General features: G+C 41.9%; 1 protein-coding gene across 1 annotated transcript in view; it reads left to right on the top strand.

The window, feature by feature from the left end:
* The first annotated feature begins 212 nt into the window (after positions 1 to 212).
* ITPRID1 (ITPR interacting domain containing 1) overlaps positions 213 to 14,711 on the top strand; it is a 32,643-nt gene continuing 18,144 nt past the window's right edge. The window contains 5 exon segments of the mRNA XM_076332290.1: positions 213 to 244; positions 1,074 to 1,160; positions 1,758 to 1,960; positions 7,728 to 8,320; positions 10,508 to 10,562. Of these exon segments, the coding sequence (XP_076188405.1) occupies positions 213 to 244; positions 1,074 to 1,160; positions 1,758 to 1,960; positions 7,728 to 8,320; positions 10,508 to 10,562 (970 nt within the window).

Raw genomic sequence — 14,711 nt, forward strand, 5'->3', positions numbered from 1 at the left:
ACCTACGACTAACATACACTGTGATTTGAGCTTCCCACAATGGTGGTGTTCTGCAACTTTGCCACTCGGGCTAAAATGTTTCTTTATATAATGCAATCGGTCTTTTGGTCTTTTCTCTAGTTTGATACATTTCTGTTTTGAAGGGGAAAAAAGGTAAGAAAATACATTATTTTTATTTCTTCTTGTTTGCAGTTTCCTTGTCAGTACCAGAAATGGTACAAATGACTGTGCAAAGCTACAGGAGGTAGGTGCCAGACACTGTAGAGATCTGTTAGAAATTATTTTTTCTTCCTTTCCTTTTTGACAAAAGGAGGAATTCTAGTTTCTTCCCCCCCCCCCCCTCCCCCCCCTTCTCTCAAACTGATAGCAACAGCATTAGTTCAAAAATCTACGTATCCCTCTAGGCCTGTTTAAGATGTGAGCTGATGGATAACCTGCAATGATAAAAAAAATGACTAATGCAATGCTTCCACTGTATATAAACACTTGCTACTGATCTTGATAGGTATGTGTAGGTAAAGTTAAGCTTGGGCATAACAAAACCATGTGGTCTTACCTATTGAGAAAGACTACTATGCGGCAGGATATTCCTTTTGCAGTGAGCAGGCTCTGAAAAGCAACTATTTCTCTGCAGATTAGCGGATACAAACACAACAAGCGAAGCACAGAATTGTTCTCAGGTGCCACTCTTGCTGCTGCAACTCATTGTGCTTTGTCTCGCCAAAACTTTGTTAAGAGCAATTATATCTTTTGAAGTAGGTGGCTAGAGAAACCGTGCTCCCTAAAGGTTCCCCAAAGATTCACCATCTGTCAAAAGTGAGCCATTCTGCCACCTTTATAATTAGCATTTACTGGTACCTCACACCTACGTTCTCACACCTACTGTAACATACTGTTCTTGAGAATAAGCGTATTGCCACACTCTCATGCCGACTCTTCTTCTAAGGCATTGCTATTATGTATCATTATAAACCAAGACAAAATGCAAATGTTTACTGGAGGAAAAAATCATAATGACATCCCAGAGGAGCACATGAGTTAAACACATTTCATTGTTGCTTTTTTCCAACCAGGTCCCTGCAAGATTTTTCAGAAAGTCCAGTTGTGCCAAGATGCAAGAGTCTTGGCTCGTCCCACTTGCTCACTGGTGCACCCCAGAGGTTAGTTATTTTCATGTATTTCCAGCTAGGAATACAAGGTATTAGCCCATTTAGAGATCAACAAATGTGAGTACAATTTTGAATAAGCAGTTCAAGGCCTTAGTTTGTAAAAGGCATCTCCTCGTTTATTTTAACAGGATCAAAATGACCGTCTTAATAACAGGTGTCTGATCTCAAATGCATTTGTACCAGTAAAAAAAACCCCCAAAAGCAAAAACTACCTGAAACTGCAGTGGGTTTTGAATCCACTGGAAGGTAAAAGCCTGCGACGTCTTATAGCAGCTGCAGCATGCCTTATCTGTATTGTGTCTAGAGAGAAGTGAGCCTGCAGAGCTGTGAACCTACACCTTTTATTAATGTTCCTTTTGCTAAGCTATCTAGATACCAAGCCACCAAATTCCTCTGGGGGGGAGGAACATGTGTCAATCTCTTAGCAATGTGACCAAAAATTATTACTTTCACTTAAGCAGTAGTCTCCACAAAAGGGGAGAAGAAGGGAAGAGAATTATTTAACAAAAACAAGACCATGTGATAGCTACTGCAAGAGAAAGTGGTACCAAGACAGTGGTGTAAATAATCCTCATGTTTTCACCACAGCATCACTGAATGGCTGGCGCTCTGCGAAAAGGATCCAGTGGAGATTCTTCTTGATTTGGGGTTTGGTACGGAAGAACCTGATGTTTGCACCAAAATCCCTCCTCGGTTCCTCAGTGGTGCTTCTGTAGCAAAAGGGATCAACGTCCGAGTGTTTTTGGAAGCTCAGAAGCAGCGGATGGACATTGAGAGACCAAACCTATATGGTAAGGAGAGGCATTTTGGCAAAAGGAGGAATTTTAGCCAGGAGGTAAAATAAATAGCAGGGGGGACTGAGACGGTAGTGAAGACGAGGCTTAAAAAAAAAAATGCATGAAAAAGGAACATGTATTCAGGAGACATCGAAGATCCTCATGTACACCTTTGTGGCAACGATACTTCTTAATATGACTGAAATACAGTTTACCTCTCCTCAGCTGTGGACTCTGATCTATGTGCTGGAGCTACCAGCTTGTGGCATTTTAAAACATAACCGCCTATCCCCTGTAAGACCTACCCCACCACCAGAGATTGTCATTGGTGTCGCGGAGGCTGCATAATTGAACATGGGTCCATTGCCCCAGCCACTTCACTGGCAACACGTACCCACCATCATTGGTGGTGTAAGCCAATACACAGGATTTTGAATTCAGCCAGGCCAGATGTGGGCTCACATTCCCTTTTCCTCTTGGTAAGAGCAGGACCTCTCTCACAGGGAAATGTGGTGAGCAGATGACAAGGCCTTAACTTGCCATGACTAGAGCTGCCAGAGCTTGTGCATCAGACCCACAAATCCCTAACTAAAAGCTAACAGTTTTGTGGTTCAAATGTGCCCTAAGATGTAGATGAGGATCGTATTTTAAGTACAATAAAATTGCCCCATTTAAGGCACACAGTCTTGATTTTTATTCATTTAGCTGGTTTTTGTTCTCATGTTGTGTATTTTGCAGTTGAGAAATTAATACAAGGTCCTCACCCTAAAGATATATCTGCATTAAAATAGCATTGTTAATTCGCTGGTATATCACCCATCCGAAAAGCCCAATTTTGACATCATTTCCCCTCATGTTTGCTGCACAGGATAGCCAGATGGCTCTAGAAATCTTCTATTTACTTAAGATGCTCAGCGAAGCAGGATCTCTCGCATAGCCCATGTATTCCCGTTTAGAATTACACCAAGGAAGCAGCATGGACGGAATGAGAATTGAAACAGAAATGTCAGAGCATTGTGGAAAATGTGTTTTTCTCTCTCTCTCCTCTCTTTTTTTTTTTTTTTTATAGCAAGCCCCGTGCACACACTTCAATATTTACAGCAAACTGACACATCAAACAGGTTTCTCAGCTCTCACTCTCTTTCTCTCTCTCTCTGTAACTCCTCAGAGAGAGAGGGAGAGAGGGAACAGAGATAATCAGTATGAGTGGATGGTGGATGGAGACCTCAGGGAAGAAGGTAGAGAACTAGGAAGGAATGAGAGCAGAGAAAGAGCCTCTGAGGGAAGGAGTTTGCACAGTGAAGGCAGGCAGTGGTAAGCCAAGGTGTGAATTTAATGACTCTTAATGTCTTGCAGTCATCCTCAATAGGAGCACTCTTAGTACATGTTAATGGCTTATCTGTATGGGGGAGTTGCTGTGAAGTAAGATAAGATTTGAATTTCTGCTTCGGTGGGTGTGATGTCCATCAAAACATATTATCTTGCTTTTGACAGTTTGGGAGGGGGTTTTCACACCATCTGCTTAGGCCTCCTAAGCATGTGCCTGGGCTGGGAACATTTAATCGAGAGAGGTGGGATTCATCCTTCAGAGATACTTACCTCTTCTGTTTTCACTGACTACATGTTTCCTTAATGTGGTGATTAACCTCGGCCTGGTTCACTGCACCAAATTATAGGCATTTAGCTGAAGTACCATCTCAAGGAGCTTAATCACTGTAGAGTCTTTCTATCTCCATAGCAAGTGGAGAGAGTCAGGCAACTCCTGCGGGTCATCATCCAGCCACCACTTAAAACACCTCTCAAAAGAAGCCAGTCTGTCTCAGTGACCATGTAGGTAATCTTGCACAAGTACCTTCCTACAGCTGGTGTTCCAGGAGAAGACTTACAGCTAAAAAGGGGTGTATCAGGTTTAGTGTACAAACTCCTGAGGAATATCCTCAAATGGCATTTGGTTGCAAAATGGTTTCTTCCAATCTTGCCAACCTTAGGTCGTCTAATGAATTTGCAGTGAGGTATAGCAAGAAGGAGGAGGGGCAAATTCATGTTTATTAGATTTGAAAATGGATTGCATCTCTAGAGCTGGACAGATTACTGTCTGCCTTCAGTACTAATACTGCACCTAAATTTTCAGGCACCTAGTGAGCCTGCTCTTCTAAAGCAGAAGCCTACATTCCCTGTAATGGCAATGAGGAGAACAGGTGTTTTTGAAGGTCTCCAGAAGAAGACCCAGAAAAAGACCCTTCTCTGTAAATTAAGTAGAAGGTTCAGGTCCAGAGATGTTCCACGGCATTTACCTCTCCATGAACAATTTAGGGAACCCCAGACTCCTTGCTATCGGAGGACTGCTTCACCAGGGCATTAAAATGAAAGTGCCAAAATGAGGCAGGCCATGCGCCACCTCTAGAGATTTCAAGACCATTCCCAGAGACGTACTGGATTAATTCAGTTATTGTCACACTGTTTGGCCGATGATTACTGAACCATTTCAATGCAAATTCAGTCTGAAACCCTCTCATTTGTCTCTAGCCATGGAAAAGGAAGAAATTGTGTAATCTGAGTTAGTGACTGCCTGAGAGGTTATCTCATTGTCAGTTTGCTTTCTCCTATTCTCTGAATCAGCACAGAAAGTTAATTGATTTAGTATAACGTGATACTCTAAGAAAGTGAGAGATAAGGAGAAGGATTATAGGTACAATATGGAAGACAACAAACTTGGAGGAAAAAAGGAGAGGGAGGTGAGAGAGACCAAGGACTTCCATAACAGAGTGATCCCTGTCCACTTTTGTATTTCATTCCTTTCCTAGTGCAGTTCCTTCCTCTTTCTGTTTGGCTCTTCCCTGCTTGTGATGAAAATAGTTTTCTGGGCCTGCTTCATTGCTGATCTGACCTTTTAAAATGCCTGTGGATTCTTATAGAGTTATTTGTTAATTGTCTCCTTGCTTGGTGCTGGTTCCCTAACATTGTCAAAGAGAGTTTTCAAAAGGTTCAGTTCACAAAAATAAGGTGTGTTTTCAAAAATGTCAGTCACCCCTTCAGTTTCTCAACCAGATCCAAAAGAAAAGCTTATCCCCATCATTTGCCAGTGGTGAAAATTTGACTTCCTAACTGAAGAAATAAAGTTACTTCACAATCAGAAGTTATGTTAAGTGAAAAATAATTGTATTTCTGAGTATGTTGATCTCCAAATTCTTTGAAAACTTCAAGTTTCTGAACACCTTAGTTCAGAAATGTTGAAATGTTTCATTCTGATGCTTAATAATAAAAAACCCCCACCACATTTCAGTACCACTTTTCCATACTGCCATATCTAAATCTACTTGGGGTTTGCTGTCTTGTTTCTGTGGATTTTTCAGGCTCATTTCTGTCTGTCTCAGCTTGTTGCAAGCCCCTCACTGGAAGTATAGTTCAAGTCTCTTTCTTCTCTGTGAGATGAGTGTATTAGGTAGACACCATTTCCCATGATATATGGTTGTCCTGTGACCACCACAGGTCAGCTAGGAGAGAGGAAATGTATGTCAGCCAGTAAATCCACCCCTAGAAAAGAAATGAAATGTAAATTGTTAAATGCATTCTCTGAAGTACAGCTTTGATTCAAGCAAAGGCAGTATTGCCAAGACTCAAGTTGAAACAATCTAAAAAAAGGAAAATATTTTAATATATGACGAAGCAGACAATGCTGAAATTTCATTTTTACTTTTCCTGAGAAAAACTGAGCAATTTCAGATGTCTTGATTTACCCACTGAAAATTTTGATTTTTTTCCAAATTCTGCCATTTGCTGTGAAAAAAAGATGTTGATCAAAAATTTCTTGCTGGCTCTGGAAATATTCTGTATTTCTTCATTCGACTGTGGTCTTACTGAAGACTTTCCAAATCTTCCATGTAGATAACTATGTCAGCCTATGTAATATCAGATTTAAGGAAGGAGGAACAAAACTGTGAGCTTCCCCTCCTAAATTATAAAATAGTTGATCATAAAGTCATTAGAAGCCCTATAAAAAATACAGATTCTACTGAAGATTTATTGATCTTTTTTACAGCACGGCCATTTGCTGTTTCAGCTGAAGTTTCTAGTGAAAATTAATCTGTGTTTGTGTCCTTTAATATCTCCTCTGTGCTACAGATTTAGACTATTTTGCAGCAGGCTGCAGGGACTAAAGAGATCTTATCAGCCTCTTGCCTATTTGAGGTGCGATCCTTGGGGAGCACCCCTAGAAACTGAAGGGACTACTTGCCTGGAGAGAAATAGTCCATGAAGCAAGGCTGTCCCTGACATAATTTCTTCATGACCTGTGTATTTATTACATTGCACATGAGTGAGGGGATTTTTTATGTTGTTCATTTATAATTTCTCTTCTTGTTTGATTTGTTCTTTAGGTGTCCCAAGCTCTTTGAAATAATTTACAAAAGCTAAGCACTGTGTAAAAACTATTTCAGAATTTCATTCTGGTTCAAATCAAAAGACGGACTGGACTGCTGTGCCACTGTCAGTCAAAGATTAGCACTTGGCATTTTTATGGCCTAACATAGTGGGAGCCAGATGAAATACTGAGGATAAAATGTGCTTTACATGGAGAGCATGTAGTAGCACAGTAGATATACAAAACCAAAAATTATTTACTCTGACACCCCAAACTTATGCAAATGGAAACTATACAACACTGTGTAATGGGTGTACTGATAGATCAGATAACTCCTTTAAACCACATCAGGTGAAACCTTTGACCATGTCTTAAAAGGTGGCAGCAATGGCAATGTTTTCCTCCAGTGTTAAAAATCAGGCAATGTCTGGGGCAAAGAAAAAAAGGAGTATTCTTGAGATATAGTAACTATCAGGAATTATATGTCACGGTATTGGTCCCCGATGCAAATGACCAACTCAGATCCATGTTAAATATCCCCTTGTTGTCTAATTGTCAGTGAAGCAGCATTACCAACAGCCTGCATGCAGTAAATCTGGCTGCTCTCTAAGAGAAATGGCAGCCAAGAAAGTTAGTATTTTGCCATCTACTGTCCTCAATTAATCTCTCAAGGAAGGAGGAGTCCTGGTGACATATTCATTGCCTCAGGATAGGTACAGACACAACGTGCAAGCAAATGTGTTGCGTTTCTTCGTATAAATAAATTCATAGTGTTGCAGTGATGGCAATCTCGAGGATCCCTTAGAGAAAAAATTATCCGCTTCTCTTTAGATGTTATGCCATGGAAAAAATGACCCAGAAATTACAGGAGGTTAGTACAATAAAAGAAATCTGGGAACCTTTATACGACATCAGCTATGAGTTTCTGGGGGATAAGTGTTTTGCTTTTTGTTGCTATGAAAACGAGAACATAGCTTCTGTGGTTAATTTTTATCAGTTAATGGCTATATGCATTTTACGGTTATCCTGGACAGCTGCCAGCTGGAAACATTGGAGATCAGATTTTAATAACTTTTTTCACACGAATTTTAGTAAGTCCTCAAAAATTGCATCTAAGTCTGGCCCAGCCAATCGGAGAATTTCAGGCTGGATTCTGTAACCTTTATCCACACAGAGCAGTATTCAGCTGCACTTGACCCAATGAATTCAATGTTGCATGTTTGTCTAATATAAAGAACTACGCAATGACATCTGTATGTAGCCTGAATGGATCCTCTGGAAGCAAATGGAAAAATTTAGCCACTTTTGAATGAGGTACTTAGTAAGTTTCTTGGCAATGGCAAGTTTGAATAATCATTGTACCTGATTATTTCAGATTGTATTTTTAATAACCATGTTGCCTTCCATTCTGCCAAACTTAAGAACGTTTTCGACAGCTGGAAGTACTTGACCACGTAACCAGTGCCCTCTCGTCTTTGCTGACTGACGCCAACACCCAACAGACTAAAGCACAGGACGCTGGTGGGGATGAGACCAGTCTCTTGGATGCTGCGAAGAGCAGAACTGCGGTCACACGAGTGAAGCGGAGGAGAATAGGCCAGCTCCTGAAAAGGGCTTCTCGGCAGACAATGCTGCTGAAACAGGACTCACTGGCACCTGGGGAAGCCAACTTGCCTGGCAAGAAAGAACAACCTCGTCCTTGTGCAGATATTGCTGAGAGAGGGAGAGTCCATGCGGACTTTTCTGCACGTGTTACATTGGGCTGTCTGCCCCAGGAGCAAACCCCCAGAGACAAAGGTGCCTCGGCACATCCCACATCCCAGTGTCCACCGACTTCATGGGGGAAAGCCTGGGCTTCATCGCACCTAGTTGCAAAACAGCCCCACCTTTCTCCTGCGTGTGAGGTGCCTGCCAAAGACAGGCCAAGAAAGGAGCCACCTTTGCTTGTGGCCCACACACTCAAAAAAGTGGCCAACCTCAACTGCAAGCTGCCAGACTCATTTGAATTGGAAGAGGTGAGGTGGATTTTTGTGTATTGCTTGCTAGCAATGTATCTCCACCCATATTTATGGTATAGCTTTGGATTCTCTTTTTCAGGATGGAAGCTAGAGGAAATTACTTCAAGCACTATGCAGCAGCATTATGGTGAAAAACAGTAGGATTTACACTACTCATTGGGGTTTTGATTATTTTAAATTGTCCTTGTGTTAGGGTACTGTCAAAGAAGTTGGCACGGAAGTTACTGAGGTAGGATTCATTCAGCCAGTATGATACTGTAAGATGCTAATGTGTTTTATGCAGCACTAGAGGTTTTTTTGTTTTATAGAAGGAAGTTGCAGGAGCACTAATACATATGGTAAAGGATATTTTTACAGATCTAGTCATTAACCAGGGTTGGGCTTTTTTTCCTATCTCCCCTCCCCCCCACTCCCACCCCCCCACCACCCCCCGAGCTCATTTTCTGGTGTGCTCTTTCAGAAAGTTGCATCACAAAATTAGCCTTGGTTTTATAGCAATGTTTGAAATATTTTATCACTCTGTAAGCTGAGCATCCTAAAACCAGAATAACTGAAAGCAGCAGCTTGTTCTCATATCTAGTCTGCAAAGTCCACGATACTCAGCTATCTGTATGTTTTAGCAACAGTGGGTTGTCAGTGGGGGTTCAACATGAAGTAGCAGAGACCAGGATACTTGCCAGTCCCTTTCTTACATCTAGAGGAGTTGTGTGAGCAGCAGTTTTTCTGCCACTGCAGAAAAATGGCTATGGTAGCTATTCATACAGAATCCACTGGGATGCCGACAGGAATACTTTTCCCTTTCCAGCAATCCTTCAAGAACGAGGGAAAGGAAGGAGTCCAAAAATTAGGCTCTGCTGTAAGAATCAAAGAAAGGAGGGGAAACGGGATGGTCGGTAGCCCCCTGAAAACATAGGGATCATGGGAGGGAGGGAGGAAGGGAGGGAGGGAGGGAAGAAGCAGTGAGTGGCTGGAAAAGGCTTAAAAAAGTTTTCCAGTTTTTAAAGCATTGGAAAAGGTCAGGTTAAGGTAATGGCATTCGTCTCAAGGAAAGGATATTTATCTTTTCAAGTCTTTCCCAAGGTGTATTTTTCTGTGAAAGGTTTGGTGTAGCCTTTGTGCCGGCAGAGCTGACTCAAGAATCAGAGCATGGGCCTGATTATCAGCCTCAGTAGGGGAGAAGGTGTCTTTTGGAGATCTCCAGCACAGTAAATTTATAGTCCCGAAGAAGCCCATATGTCTTTGTAAAGCACTTAGCATGCTGGACTTGCAGCTTCGTGACTAGAGGCTCACACAAAAGTGAGGACATTGACAGAGCAGTAAATGCAGATGATCGTAAACTCCCCAGTTTGATGTCTAAGACAATTTGGTGAATGCTGGATGTTCAAATTAGACAGGGTATATATTGTTTAACTTCTGAGTATTCTCTACCACATCATGAAATTCAGGCTGTAAGAACTGTGTACTGGCTGAAAAACATCAGGCCACCTAAATCGTTACTCTGGCAATGGCCAGTAGCAGATGTATGGGGAATAGAATAACAGTCTCATATAGAGCAATCCTTCTCTTGTATTCTTCTAGCCTTTGACAATGAGGGGCTTAGAGATCTCTTGAGCTACAGACTGCATGGAGGACACACCCAACATGCATGTTCACGTGTTACTTGTATTTAATAGATCCCCTTTTCTATAAAGTTTTTTTCTGAAGAGGTTTATGCAGCATCATGACATGATGTTCCCCTTAACTATGAAAAAGTTAAATGGGTCTTCATTCCCAAAGGAAAAAAAATTCTGACCCTACATACACTCTTTGGCAAGAATTTGCCTCCATATGGTTACATTTCCTTGGGTTTCTTCTACTAAGTCATATTTTTCTTTTCTAGGGACATTTCTCTGAGGCTGTTCAAACAAGATTGTTAGTGTGTTTACAGGTTGAGAAACTTTATGTATTGATCACTTTAAGCGAGGCTTGGAAAGGTTCTGAGACTAGAGCCTGGTTTATGACAAGAACAAATATTTTAAAAAAGAGAAACCAAAAAGGAACCATCTGAAAGATTTTACGTTTTCACTTTTAAATGTCCAGAATTTTTTTTTTTGTTTTGCTCCTAACCCCCCTCGTAATAAGGCATACATTCATAATCATTACCATCAATAAGAATTTTTCCTCCTCTCTTCCTTTTCTTTTCAGATTCGGAGTTCTGAGGATGAAACTCCATGTGGAAATGCTCCTGACACCACTTCAGGTGAGTGTTAAGAAACAGACAATTTGCCAGTTTTTAAAACACTGTTTGCATGTAGCTGCCTCTAAAGCTTATCCTAACAATACATTTTCCCTCTCTGCTCCCATCACCTCTGGCATGTGGATGCATTATTCTAGGCATGGCAGTCTAGATGATATGACTTGATAAATCATAGGGCTGTAAATTATACTCAGCTTGTCAGGGAGACACAATGAGTGCCCATGAAGAGGGTACCTCACATGCACAGCTCTGAGTGTTTGGGGTCCCTGTCTGAAGCTTTAAGCAGACCTCTCTACTCTTCCAAGCGACACCAAAGCTTCGCTCCTGCTAGGTGAATTATTTGCCAGACTCAGATGACCCCTTACCCACCAACTCTCAGATCCCTAGGAGGTAAGTCAACCAGGAGACTGAAGATAGTGGCTCTGCAGCCACTCTGTACGCAACTCAACCAGGACTGTGTAACCAGGATGTGCTGGTGGCAGCACAGCCTCTACCCCATCATATGAGTCTCCTATATCACACAGACTAACACCACGTGAGCTGACATAGCATTGAATCATGTGTTAGAAAATAAGTTATTTGAGGAGTCTATGAAAGGATTAAAAGCAAAGCTGTTAGACCAGATGTTATGCTGTCATTTGGGGTAATCTGAGTTTGGATCCTGAGAAGCATTTTCTGGCAGGGGTGGTGGTGCTGGAGGAACGGCTGTTCAGCCTTCGGAGAAGGGAGCGCTTGGCCTTGCTCTCTAGTGACCCTTTCCAACCAGTGCTTAGAGCAGGACTGGCAGTTGTTTTTTTTTAAATGGGACAGAAATTTAATGTGAAAGAACTAATAAGTAGCAAGAAGCAGATAGAAAGGGACAAAGGTGCAAGTTTGGTGAGCCCTCACCCTTTGAGGACCACATTATATCACTTTTGGGGAGCCAGCACAAATAATTAAGCAACCCAAGTTCATACACAGGTATCTAAAAAAAAAATTTCGGATGTCCACTGGTGCTGATCATGCATATATGCCATTGGCTGGAGTGACAGCTGGATTTGCAGGAGTGAAATCATGAGCCTGTTGAAGGCAGTGACAGAAGTCCCACTGACTTCAGTGAGGCCAGTGTTTTCATCGGGGGGTGGGGTGGGGGGGGTGGGGGGGGTGGGGTTCTTGGTAAATGCTAGAGCTGAGTAAATGCAATGGATTATAGCATGAACTCCTCAGTTCTGGAGGGTTTATTTTTGTTTTCAAATGATCTGTAAGCATACATTTGCTGTTTTCATACGGGTTTTTTTAGCTGTGTAATAGATTGCATACCTATGGCATTCAATTGCTCTTGCCACATCTTCTGGCAGGGTTGTGTGTGTCCAGTCTGTCAACGCGTGGCTCCAGTGACTTTTGGGATTTAATGTCAGGTTCTTCTTGCTCTTCAGACTGTATGATTTGTCACCTCAGTTACATGAGCTTACTTTGATTTTGTTTTCTGATAGATGTCTTGATCTTCATGAACAAAGATGAGCCCACATACCAGTAGTCTTGCTCATAGCAGTATCTATACAAAGAATAGCAATTCCCCAGGACTGGTGCAGTGAAAAGCACCATTTGGACAAACGTTCAGTGAGAAATGAAAAAAAGAGAATGTGGACATAGCCCAGTGGGGAAAAAATTCAAAACGTAATAACATACCCACAATGCTTTTTTCCTTTCTTTATCCATCTCTAAAAAATGACTGTGCTATTTAATGATGAAGGGTGTTAGTTAAAGGATTTAGCAGATTGTATAGGTATATCAATCACAATGTAAGCGGAAAAAATAACTGTATGCCCTGAATACTCTTTCAAGACAGAGGAATAAGCAGGTATTTAGTAGTAATTTCATGACAGAAAATGCAGAAAGTAATTATTTGTTTTTAATTCTGGTAAGACTGTCATCCAGTTAAGTGATCAAGCAAAATCATACAAGTAAACTGCACTTATGTAAGATTTATGCCTTTGCAGAACCATAATACTATTTTAGAGTTTTGTTTAAACACTGCAATCTCTCTCTCGCTCTCATTTCAGTGTCATTGACGCTTGGCCTAAATTTAAAGTGGAGATTTCCGGCTTTTTTTTACAGGCTTTTTTCATATTCTTTCTCTTTTTCCCACTGCTCTTAAATGGCATACCTCTCCATACCCATGGGAGTTTTACTGCAACTTCAACTTCCTGTGCATCATGGAAACAGTCTAAAAATTGCCAGTTATGAACATAACATTGTTAGTAGTGAATAATACCTAGCTCTTAAGAAGGTTCCTACTAAATTCAGCAGAATGTAGCTCAGACCCATAAGCGGGGGTCCTCAAAGTAGGAGCGAGTGGGAAATAGAGTCCATCAGGAACCTACTCAAGGAAAACCTCAGCTCCCAGGAGAGCATGCCTGAATTTAGATTTTGCCTCCAAATTCCCAGGCTGCCTATTTTTCAAGGCTCATGCAGTGCCTGATACCATAAGGGCCCAGCCTCATTTGGCTGTGGGCTCTGTTGGAAAGGGTGTGAGTGATGATGAAGATATGAGAGCCTGACATGACCCTGCTGAAATGGGAGCTCACTTGAGCAGGGAAGTGCGAGGTGCCCACTATGAGAAGAAATAGAGATATATAGGAGCGGACTGCTTTGCCTAGATGGAGCATATTAGAGACGGGTGACTTATGGAAGTACTTGTCCCAGTGGTATTGTCCCTTGGCTCTGTAGCCTGGCCTCAATTTCAGTCCAATTGCTTAATTTTCTACACTCCCCATGAAAGCCAATTCCCTGGCTGCTGTGTGTCTTCTTTATATTTCTCCATAATGTAGATTCTGGCTGTTTAACTGCAGTAGGCTTTATGATAAGGCTTTTTTTCCCTCTCTCTTGGCAGAATGCTGAGACTTAATTTTAAAAGACGCTCAAACCCCCCAAACATCCCTGAATGACTTACAGGGAAAGCAGAGTGTTTTCTAGCTCTGTTTTAAAAAATATTACAATCTTTTTTATTAGGCAATTTTATCATTGTTATAAATAAGTAATTGTACTGGGGAGAAGGGATAATCCTTATTTAATTAAATTCATCTATACTCCCAGGTTGGCAGCAACCAGACATATGTGAGACTAATACCCACAGCCTGCCTGTATGCATGTGCAATTAAAAATTCACTCTACAGTAGCACTGGCAGTTTAGTGTTGCTTTTGGCATTTACAAATTCTTTTATTTTGTGACTTTTTTTTTTACCATACACATATGCTGGAGCAGATGTTGCTTATTTGTTGTTTATTCAAATCTGTAGGCTCTGGCAGCTAACTCCATTGTTCTGTAATGAAGCTTTATTCACTGTCCTGTATTAGGACCCAGCAAATGCATGACAGGCAGAGTTAGCTCTCAGCAGGAACTACAGTTATTGTCCTTACTTATTGGCTGTTTATATTCTAAAGCTCACAGTTGAGAAAGCTGGCTGGGCAGGGTAAGGGGCTGGGGATGCTGTGTGCAGAGGAAAATTACTTGACTCCACTCACTGTATCTTTGCCCTGATGAGGTGCAGGCTTGCATGTAAACTCATCTGTTGCAGGGTTTTCATATTCAGCACTTGAAAAATAGAGCTGTTCTCCTCCTCCACCCCCTCTTCATCCTTGTTCTCCCCACCACCCCTGCTGCTCCTTCCTTTTTCAATTAGCTTTTGTAAAGCACTGGGTTTAACTAAAGGATGTTTCAATGTTGCTCACCCCCGTTAACTCAGCACGTGCTTGAAAATTCATTAGCAGCAACATCTATTAGGGAGGCATCAGAAGTCGGTGTTATTTCAGTGCATGTTGTAGTCACCTGCTCCCCCTTGCTCCTTATTTACTTCCCTCTCCCTCTGCGGGGTGGCCACACACCCGAAAGGCAGGAATTCCTGCATGGTGCTGACCCAAGCGGACACACTGCTCCCGGGTGCTTGAGTGCCAACAGAAAGGCATTAGCCTGCTGGAAAAGCCCTTGGTAGCCCACGAGGCAATCAATCAGGGAAGTAACCACCTCCATCTGGCTCACTGTGACATGGTAGCTCGCTACTGAAGCGCTTGTGATTCATCTTGTCCCAACGAGTGGTGCCAGGGATCGCATACACCCAGTTTTTGCGGCAGCTGGGAACGTCCTAGCTTCCCTGCACGCTGAGCTAACACATT

This window comes from Aptenodytes patagonicus, chromosome 2 (assembly GCF_965638725.1).
Source record: "Aptenodytes patagonicus chromosome 2, bAptPat1.pri.cur, whole genome shotgun sequence".
Classification (NCBI taxonomy): domain Eukaryota; kingdom Metazoa; phylum Chordata; class Aves; order Sphenisciformes; family Spheniscidae; genus Aptenodytes; species Aptenodytes patagonicus.